The 10,628-nt window shown below is 35.2% G+C and overlaps 1 protein-coding gene across 1 annotated transcript; it reads left to right on the top strand.

The window, feature by feature from the left end:
• The first annotated feature begins 6 nt into the window (after positions 1 to 6).
• On the top strand, positions 7 to 8,593 carry LOC142357242 (uncharacterized). Its single transcript, XM_075408899.1, has 2 exons — positions 7 to 151; positions 8,344 to 8,593. The coding sequence occupies exons 1-2, from the start codon at positions 20 to 22 to the stop codon at positions 8,518 to 8,520; spliced, it is 309 nt and encodes a 102-aa protein (XP_075265014.1). The 5' UTR covers positions 7 to 19; the 3' UTR covers positions 8,521 to 8,593.
• Positions 8,594 to 10,628: the final 2,035 nt, after the last annotated feature.

Here is a 10,628-nt window from a genome sequence, read left to right as displayed (position 1 = left end):
AATTCAGTTTGCAGCCTGGATGATAGTTCTGATTGTGTGGAGTGTTGTATCTGTTTACAGCATCTTTTATGATTACTATTGGGAATGCCGTGATATAAAGTCTATTCTGGTGATGGTTGTCATTCTAGCCAGTATTGCCATTACAGCACAGGTAATTTGTGATGTAGTTATTTAAGTTCTATAATCATGAACTATTTCTCTTCTATTTATCTGCAATTTTCAAATGCGGCCAAAGTGCATTTTCCTGTTTATGAGATTGTTTGGCCACTCATGGACAACAGTGGTATTACCTCGTCATCAGTTTTCATTTTTTGTCACTTTTATGCATGATGAAAAATGGTTACCTTAAGGACATAAAAGACGGAAAAGGCATGATTTTCGTCACTAGTATTCACTGGTAAAGGTAACCATTTTAGATCATGTAATCAAATTTTTCCTATGTAGTGAATTGTGAGTAATCCTGGGTTTTTTGCATAGTTGTGAATATTTGAGTGAAGCGTGATTTGGGCAGTTCACTTGCAAGACCGGTAAGGGTCTTCATAATTCAAAATTTATATTGTCAGGAAAATTTCTAAAATTAATTACCTATCAGGCGTTCCTTCATTTTGGTCCAATGAAAACTAGCGTAGTTATTTGAACTGCAACCGTGAACAACAGTGATGCGCTTACCGGTTTGACAAAGCGTGTGGACATGAGTGACCAAATCTTGTCACTGATGTCAACGTTTGCCCAAAAATAGGCATCGTGAAAAAAAGTGTGACCAATATTTCCATATTTTAAGCAAATTAGAGCAAAATTTGCTGCTGCCACAAATCTCAACACATTCATATTACTCATATTTTTATTGTATTACAATTAAAAAACACTTTGGAATTCAAAAACGGAATGGTATACAGTTGTATATACAGTAACATCGACGCTATCGTAAATTGGTATACAGTGGCAACACCTTATATATAGTTCTAAATTTGCACCAAGAGTGGATAAAAAGGAAACCCTTAGAAACCATGCACAACCGTGACCTCATTTAATCTGGAGTTGGGTGTCTTTTTAAAAACATCTGAAAACTTTTTATTGTAACCAATTTTATAATGCCCTGATGAGAACAGGACACTAATATTAGTGGATCTTGATCGATCAAAAATGTTTCACAAACAGAATTTAAACATAATTCTTACAAAAGAGCAGTTCTAATTAAAATTCGCCGCCGTATTCTTGCAGTTTTCTTGAAAATTAAGCCGTGTTCTGAAAATTTGTTATTAAAAGTTGCAGCAAAAACGGCTCGATGTAAAATATACAACTAATTTGGACATTTTGCATCTGTGTGCATATCAAAAATGCCTGAACACAGACCACCTCGAACTAATTAGAGGCAGCAGGACTCACCGGACCAACTCAAAGTAGCCCAATACAACATAACCGCAGAGACAAAAACGAACCTCCGACAGAACAACCTATAGAAAAAGAATCTCTCGACGCTGAAACTGCACTTTATTTAAAAGAGCTCATAGAGGATGGGGCAAATATAAAATTCATAGATCCGTTGTCATTTAAGAACGCGAAAAACAGGCGGATAAACAAAGAGTTCGACAGCCGATTTTGAGTTCTGACGCAACACAAAGACAAAAAAAACACTTTTCGGCCGACACAGGATCACTAAGATCTTTTAAGAACTTGGACAAAACGAAACAACCATCCAACTGTTTCCAAATCTACAATTGCAACCATTTGTAGAGAACAACAAATACAAGTAATTCAACAAAAAAGATATACACGTCGAAAGAATTCTCCAATTGACCAATTAGAGACCATGAAAAAAGCTCAATATAATTCTCAACCTTCTTGATCTTCTTGATCAGGACACAACCTCGCAATTAATCTACAAAAAGGCCAATTTGAAAACAAAATCTATCAGCTGGCTAGGTTACCAATTCACCCCACATGGAGTAAACACCAGGATAGAGAAATGTGATTTTTATACGAAAGGGAACAATGGCATAGAAATAATCACTTAGAATTATTGGTAATCGTTTGGGCCCTGGAACACTTTTATTATTACCTTTTGGGCAAAAAAATCGGCCCATACAGACTGTCAAGCACTGCTTTCAGAGCTAAAAGATAACAGAGCTATTAAGACCCACCAAAACCGCATCGATCGGTTAGACAGATTTTTACCGTTCCACTTCAATGATATGTATATCTACAAAAATGGGATTTGCCGACTATTCAAGTCGCAATCCAATTGCTAACCCAATACCAACAAATTCAGAGGACGATTGTTTGCAATAAACACAATAAACCAGATTCAACTTGCTTGCTATAGAATTCTTTAGCGCAAGAAACTCTAACCAACCATTAAAAAGGTAAACATTTTCGAACGAAAAAAGACGTAATAAATCTGGAGAAAACACACGACAAAAATCAAACTCCTTTTTGGTCATTTTCCCGCTCCGATGCAGATGCATTCCCTTTCTCTTAGCCAAATACATAAAACAACATATTCAAACTGTCATTCAACTCCAAAATAAGTAGCCATTATTGCTAGAAGTAGCCCGTCAAGAACACATTTGATATCTTTATTCAAAAAATAATCCGTGATCCTAACCGATCTAAAAACACACCATCTGGTACTAAAACCTCAAAAAGAGCCTCCGCCATCTTCTTCCTAAAAACTATTTTCAACCACTGCCCAAAACGGAAGAGGATTCTAACAACGGCTATTACCTTTGGACTATGCCAAACATAAACCCCTGTTTTCTACATAACAAGAACTTTGTTCTTCACTTTATCAAGAACAAATTTAGTCGAAAAACAAATTTAGTGAAGCAGGCTTTTATTGAAAAACTTATTGGGACAGCTCAAAGAAAGCACTTCATTCGTATCCCAAAAGTCGAGTTTCACCGTTTCACCCATAGTTGCTTTATAACGACAATAAAATTTTCATAACCCGCAGCTTAGAACAACTGGTGATTAACACTGTACATCACAAACTTAGCTAATCTAGCTAATCTTATTTGTTCCACATTGTACATTTCAAATTGGTCGTGGAGGCTCAGAATTGCACACATTGTATAGACAAAGATAACAACATTAAACGAATTCCATCTAAACACAATGTAGAAACAATATCTCCATTGTGTGAACCGAATGAAGAAATCCAGATTAACTTTTCAGGCCCAATCTTTTTTTTTAAAAAACAATAATTACATTTTGCTTAATGTCAACTGCTTGTCATAAAAAACCTCATAGTAAAACAACTGCGACACAAGCACCACCAATGACTATTTAAAACTGTAGAACATGGAATCCCTACGATAATTGTGTTTGACTAAGCCCAAACTTGCAGAGCAGAAAAATTCTTTTTTTTCGCGAAATAAAACATTCAACTCAGTCTTACAATAGCTGGAGGTCATAGAGGGACGGGAATGGTCGGCCGTCTGATTCAACCAATAAAAACACGCCATTATTGAAATAGATATAGATCCTCTTTGGTCAAACAAAACTTTAGGCAACGAATAGCACAAAATCAGAAGCATCCACTTAAAACCAAAATCAATAAACAAAGATAATTAAGTTTGAGGCCCACTTCGTTTGAAAACCCATATCCAAAGTATCTAGCATACTAACCAAACCTAGTACCAAGATTTATAGTATCTGGAAATTAGACAATATACACAACACAAGATCCAGGAGGCACTTGACGATGCTGCTTTTTCTGACCTTCTTGGTAATTAGATTTCAAATCGGGAGAAAGCTCGTTTGCTTTCACTAACGTTGCCTCAATCTGGTGCCTGGCTTTCCGCACCTCCAATCCCTATTCTGGGCCTTCACCTTCAGCCAAATGAATTCAGAGCCGCATTGAAGTATCGGATTGGTGTTCCGTTATACATTGAGGAACGAAAATGCCCTTACTGTCAAAACGGCAGACTGGACAAGCTGGGTGATCACGCTTTAAGCTGTCATGATCGGGGGGATATGATATCACGGCACGAGAGAGTGAGGGATAGAATATTTGCTGCTTGCTCGACCTCAAACTTATCACCCGTCTGCGAACAGAAAAATTTGATTCCAGATAATATCTAAAGGCCAGGAGACATATACTTGCCCAGCTGGTCAGCGGGACAACCATCTGCATTAGACGTAACCATAACTTCCCCACTGCAACCCAGTATAATTTCAGATGCGGCGAGGAGGTGTGGTTTTGCTCTGACAAATGCTGAAGATAGGAAATATGAACAATATGCTCAAAAATGTGCCGAAATAGGTATCCAGTTTGTACCACTCGCGTTTGAATCATTCGGGGGCTTCTCAGATTTGGTTCGAAAAACTTTGAAACGTATAGCCTTGCTTGCCGATAACCGAAACTTTCAACCAGCTGATTTATCAATTTCCTACAATCGGTTATCTCGAGGAGTCTCAGTGACTTTAATGAGAGTTTCAGCCACAATGCTGATCGCCAGAGATCCCCTGTTATGAGATTCATTCCTGCGACAACACCCTCAGCCCCACAATGGTTAATTTACAGTCTTTGCTCTCCCAATTTTAGTTGCCCAGTTATTGCTGTGCGCGAATTTGCTTGTCACCCAATGAGTGGGGACAATGCTCATTTCTTCCGTTCAATCCGATTGTGTCGGTTGATGATGACGAAATTTTGAAGACGCGATTGTGAGGGTTTTTTGGAACAAATAAAAGGCAAATACTCAATTGCGTGGGCACCATGGTGATTTGTGGGCACAAGGCTGATCGCAAGAAAACTTTCTGAGAATCGACTGAACTTAGAAATGATTTCAACCATGATTTCCCCAACCAAGCATATCTCGGAAAAATGTTTTTTTTTCTGTAAAATTACGAAAAATATAACCGAGATTTTTGATTAAATGATCGGAATCTAAATATTTACATAAAAAGCTGATCAAAAAGTCATTTATGACTCTGAAAAACTGTGGCGCTTGGACGGATATTCAGATTACAACCTCGATATTTAATACACAACTCCCTAACCCCTCCTCAATATTCCAAACGACATAAGGTACTCCTCAATGACGACTCGGATGAACACCTTTATCATCGCGGTTACCAAGAAATGTCATACTATCTGGGTTAAACGTCTCCATTGGAGAGAAGACAACAAAAAAATAACGTAATGAACGCATAATAGCTCATAAGTCAAAAGCGTGCAAAACGAAAAAAAAATCGCTCAAAACTCGCTGCCCTTTGGAATAGTGGAAGGTACCATTCCGAATCATACTAACCACAGGATGTCATTCAACAACACCTTGCGTAAAATGCACTCATAAGAAAAAAATACTTATCCGAAAAAACTGAAAAACGCAAAATCCCATCTTCACACCTTTAAATAATGTTAACAATTTTTTTTCGAGTTTTATGGTTGATTAGTCTTGAATTGACGTTTGTCACAGTTGACAATAATTTTTTGCAATCTAAATTGTTGTAGTTAAGGTTTTATGAGCTAAATAATTAGGTACTGTAAACATAAACACGAAAAAAGACACTAATTTTTTTTTTAAATATATTTGTTGGTTTTTTTTGAATTTTTTTGTCAGACTCAAGGGCAAATAAACATCCACTAATCTACTAGGTTCTGATAGGAAGATATTGCGTAGTTTATAGTGGCAATTGAAAGGTTGTCACTAATTTTAGCAACATTTCATTAAACAAATCAACTGTTTTTACTTTTTTCGAAATTTTTTTTTATCATTTTCTGAGTTCTTTATCTTTACGGGCCAATGAAACTTTTTTAGGTCTTGCACATGTGTTACTGGGTGTATTTCCGATATAAGAAAAAATGATTTTTACCGTCTTAATATCGCGAAATTAAAACTTTTTCTGCAATTTTCAACTTTTTTCAAAGTATTTGTCATTTTCTTGTTTTGTCAAAAGTGTTTGCGATAATTTTGAATCTTTATTGGTCATTACACTTCTATCATTTTAGATGCCATGAAGCAGTAATTCTTCAGTTTTTTAAATTTGCAGGAATATTAAGATAAACATTGGTTTTACAAGATCTTACAAGATAGACATTTGTCTTACGAGATAAATTTTCAAGATAAAAACTAATTTGTCCTTTTTCCCGGTTACAAGGCCACTGTCAAAAATACATAATTTTAGCAGAACGAAATTCTTTTTGTCCTTAGGTCCCACATTTCACTTGTGTTTGTGCAAACAAAAAACCATTAGTCATTTCAAACAACGTATCTAACCGAGTTAATTCATTTTTTTTGCTTATTTTGTTCAAATTTTGTCCCAATTTTTTGTTCATAAATGTGTATCCCATTCCCCGAAATTTGACAAAAGAATCTTACTTCTTTGACTGTTCAAAACATTTGCCTTCCGACTATAACTTGCTTATTGAATAAAAAACGCTTGACGTTGATTTCAAATTCTTACAACAGAAGTAAGGATGTAAAAAACTCTGTTTGCTCAGTTTGAATACCTCAATCAATGAACCACAGTAAATTCTCAACTGAAAAATTATAGTTGGATTATTGAATGTTTATTTTTGTTACAAGGAACTTAAATTGCTTTTCCTTATGAGTCATGTACCTCATAGTTTTGATCAAAATTGGTTGGAATAATTCGCCGAGATAATAAATATATAAAAAAAGGGGTGCCATCGAGACCTACTTGTCTATTGTAGCTATAAGTAGGTTCCATAATATTGTAAAAAGTTTTTTTTTCTGTTTCTTATTTACCAAAACCTTCTGATATATTCTCAAATCAAAATGAATTAATTTTTTACTATTAACTTGAACAATGGTACCACTATCCGCTCTCACCACTATCCGCTCTCATGGCATATCCGCTCTCGTCGACAACTCTGAACAAAAATGGCAAAATTGTAATACAGAAAGTTTAGTCTTTCATGTTAGCAACGTATGGAGTCTTCGATAATCTTTATCTTCTGGAAAGATTCCTACGTAAAAGTAAAAAAACCGGACATTTTCTACGTTTTAAAACTTTGCTACTTGAACATTGAAAACTGTTGAAAATTTAACAGAGCGATGATATCAGAGAAGAAATCTGGCTCCCTACGGCGAAAGTTGGCACCGTTTGGGGTAGAACAGACTGTCATTGGCAAAAAGTTTAGGTTAGGACCTTTCCATACTGAAGGTGTTCATGTGTCAGGTGAAATCATCTTGAAATGAACCAACTAAAAACTAAAAGCATTTCAGTCTTCACTAGAAATAACGACAAAAAGTGGAAAGTTGATGATTAATAAAGCCTCTTTAATTTATTCGTTAACTAAGTAAGACGAAATGTGTCGGGATACAAACGTCTCGTCGTACTGGTGAAAAGCACAATTTTGCGAGGAGACATTTCAAAACACATCATTTCATCGAGAAGGCGGACCTGAATTGACTTGGGCTGATTTTGCCTTCAAGGAATTAAGTTGTGTTTAAGTGCGGAATTCAGGTTTAATCCTTTGTGGCCTGAATTCCGCAAAAATGGATTTCCTAACTTTACGGAATTGCGTTAATTTTAAAAAAGAATCCGGTTAACAAATCAAATAACTGAATCCCACAATGTGTGTAACTAAATTCCACCATGAGTGTAAATAAATTTGATAAAGTGAACTCTACAACGTGGGTAACGAAAACCCGTAATACATGTAATTAAATTCCTTAGTATGTATTACTAAAGTCCACGGTTTTTGTAACAATAAGTTATACACCTAATGGCGCTTAATTGCAATCGTGTTAAAGTATTGTTAATTGGGTTATTAAATTTTTATTAAAATTTTGAGAAGTGTCTAACTTATTTCAAAATTTCAAGCTGAGGACTTTATCGATGCAAATTTTTATTTTAAACTTCCATAAAATACCTACAAGCATTGAAACTTACCATTGAGTAATATTCCAAGGAGGAATCCAGGCTGCCAGGTTTTTATCCAGGATTCCGCGACTCTGCAAACTTAACTGGATTCCGCAATTCCACTAAACTTGTTGAATTCGGTTCCATTGAAATAGCCTAGTTTTTGAATGCAAACCAATTCCGCCCGCAACCGTCATGCAAATCCCCTGTATTAATATAACAAAACTGCGTTAAATTACATGATCAGTCAAATACAACCGAGGCAATCCAGGTCTGCCTTTCATGTGTAGTCATATTTTCTGTCAGTAGATGTTGCTATACTTTTCCATTTTGTTCATTGAAAGGCTCTCAGTGCTAAAAAACTATTGCGACAAATAATTTAGGAGTTTTTTGAAGTTTGTAATTCAATACATCCCATCTGAAAATTTATACTGATTTCGTTATAACGTATCATTCTCTAAGAGACAAGCTGGCAGAATTTTGTCATTGAAAGCTTCAAATTCGTTTTAGATCATCGTATTTGTCATCAAAGCAGTGCATATTTCCCGAAGGAAAGCGATGAACCGAATTAATTCAATGAAAATGAGGAACCAGACGGAATTGGGGAGCTATGAGCAAACGAGTTTCAATGATCATACAAGCATCATAACTAATGCGCAATGTGCCAATTATGTAGAGCTTCCATGAATACTTTATTGAGTACATTTTTGTTTTATACCTAGTTTGCATGTTTCATATAAATTCTACACAGTTTAGTTGATTTTATAGTTTGAGTTTCTGGCGTTTCTTGGCTTGGTTTCTTTTTTTTTCAATCCAACATTATTTTTGAGTTTCCATTTGTGCTATCTAAAGGATTCAAATTGTGTTGGGGAAGGGGGCGGGAGTTATGGTGATCAGATTTTATGACTCTGGTAAAAAAGAGTTATGGAGATTTTCGGTTTATTTTATTCGGTTAAGTGTCAATGAAGCATAACTCGAACAAGTGTTTAGGTTAATTGTAGTCGACAAAAAATCCCCAGGAGGGCAAGTAGAGTTTTTTGTTCACGTGCGGCAGTCTATAGTGATTATCTTAGTTGAAATGATCGTTCATATTTGATATGGACACCTTCGAAACTAACTGATTTTATTTTTAAATTGTTCATCTCAAAAATCTGGTGTAAGAATTGCACCTTTTACTATTGCTCTTGTACATTTGTGGAAACTCTTTCCTAATTAAATTGTTCAAATTGAAGTTCTATGAGAGCATTATTGATAATAGTGGCTATCCGATTTGCCTGATTATACTGATATAAAAAAATCTTTCGTTTTTTAAAGAGTTTTTGATCATTTGGCCCCCGGGAATTCTTGCTGTCGTCTTGTGCGCCATATTTTATGCGGTTGGTCACTGACCAAAAGAAAACTTGTAATCGTGATCTTTCCTGAAAAACAGCAACGCTTGGAAAGCGGTAGTTTAAATATTATCTTTTTTGGAAATTTTAATTCAAAAAAGAGTTAGTTTGACATGAAATAATTTTTTTGGGTATATAGTTGCTCGCTGCTTATGAAAAATTTTGCACCGAGTCGATACGGGAGTTTTTTGTCGGTCGTATTGTTTTAAATAGGACATAAAAGTCAAAACCGCACAAGAAAAATCGTTAATCCGTTCTTATTAATGGATGAAATTCATTAATGACGAGACGAGAGATTGTTTTTTTGTTCACGCCAGTTTATGTAGGACTGGAATAAAAGGCATGATAAAATTTTGTTGGTGATTGTTGTCTTATTCAATTTTGCTTCTAGCTCTAGTTCTAAATTTATACGTCAACTCGTTTTTTTCGAAGGTCTGATGACAATGAACTCCCATTTGAAGCATAAATTAGACTAATGAATTTAATTTTGACAAATTTTTGATGTTTTGCCCTTTTAAACACGTTTTTAATACTTTTGAATTTACTTCATTATCATTTTTCTTACAACCCTTGAAGATTTTGGAGACCATCCGCTAGGTTTTTTTTGCCTTATCCCTTTGTTTTTTGTTTAGGAAAACTGGTGCTTCAATAAAATCTGTTTTCGGGCGGTTTTTGGTGCTAAATTTTGTAACTTATTGACATTTTGAGATTAGTTTTGCTTGTCTATTTGGATATTTTCAGCTATTTTAATGCTGCTGTTACTTAGAAGAGACCCTTAAAGTATTCAGAAACCAATGAACCAAGTTTTTTCAAGTTTTATGAGGTTTTGGATTTCTTGTCTGTGTTTCTTCTGTTACTTTAGTCTGGACAAATCCACCTTCGCTCTGAGATCAAAGCCTTGGAATGTTATCGCAAATAAATTTTTTTTCGGTATGAAACCTACCGAATTTTGTTTGCGTCATTTTTTTGTTTTTGTATAATCATATGAAATCATCTCGAACTGAACCAATTAAAAGTTTTCCAATATTCGTTTAAAAGAACGGAGAAAAACTTGATTGTTGATGCTTGATAAGTCTTTTTATAGAAATAATATAACGGACGGTAAAACGATACAAAAGTCTTGACGTAAACATTAAAATCCTAAATTCACCTCTGCGTTTTTCACAAAATATCATTACGCCCCAAAGGAAGACCGGAAACGACTTTGGCTGATTCTGCCTTCGTGTAACTGGGTTGCGATCAATTGCGGAGTTCAGGTCAAATCCTTTGTGGCCTGAATTCCGCAAAATTAAGTTTTCTATTTTTGCCAAATTGCTTAAATTTTAAGAACAGAATCTGGTTACGAATTCCGCTACGAATAAACCGAGTTGAGTTACTTTAAATTACGGAAAAAATACGGAATTTGGG

Source organism: Convolutriloba macropyga, unplaced genomic scaffold, assembly GCF_964194025.1.
Source record: "Convolutriloba macropyga unplaced genomic scaffold, txConMacr16.3 SCAFFOLD_5235, whole genome shotgun sequence".
NCBI classification, from domain to species: domain Eukaryota; kingdom Metazoa; phylum Xenacoelomorpha; order Acoela; family Convolutidae; genus Convolutriloba; species Convolutriloba macropyga.
Note: the sequence above shows the minus strand (reverse complement) of the source record. Positions and strands in the feature narration are given on the sequence as shown.

What these genes read in the sequence shown, in the direction of transcription:
- LOC142357242 (XM_075408899.1), top strand. Translation starts at nt 20, where the DNA reads ATGATAGTTCTGATTGTGTGGAGTGTTGTATCTGTTTACAGCATCTTT. An exon ending in GTATTGCCATTACAGCACAG is followed by an intron (nt 152 to 8,343) that starts GTAATTTGTGAT and finishes AATTCGTTTTAG; the next exon opens with ATCATCGTATTTGTCATCAA.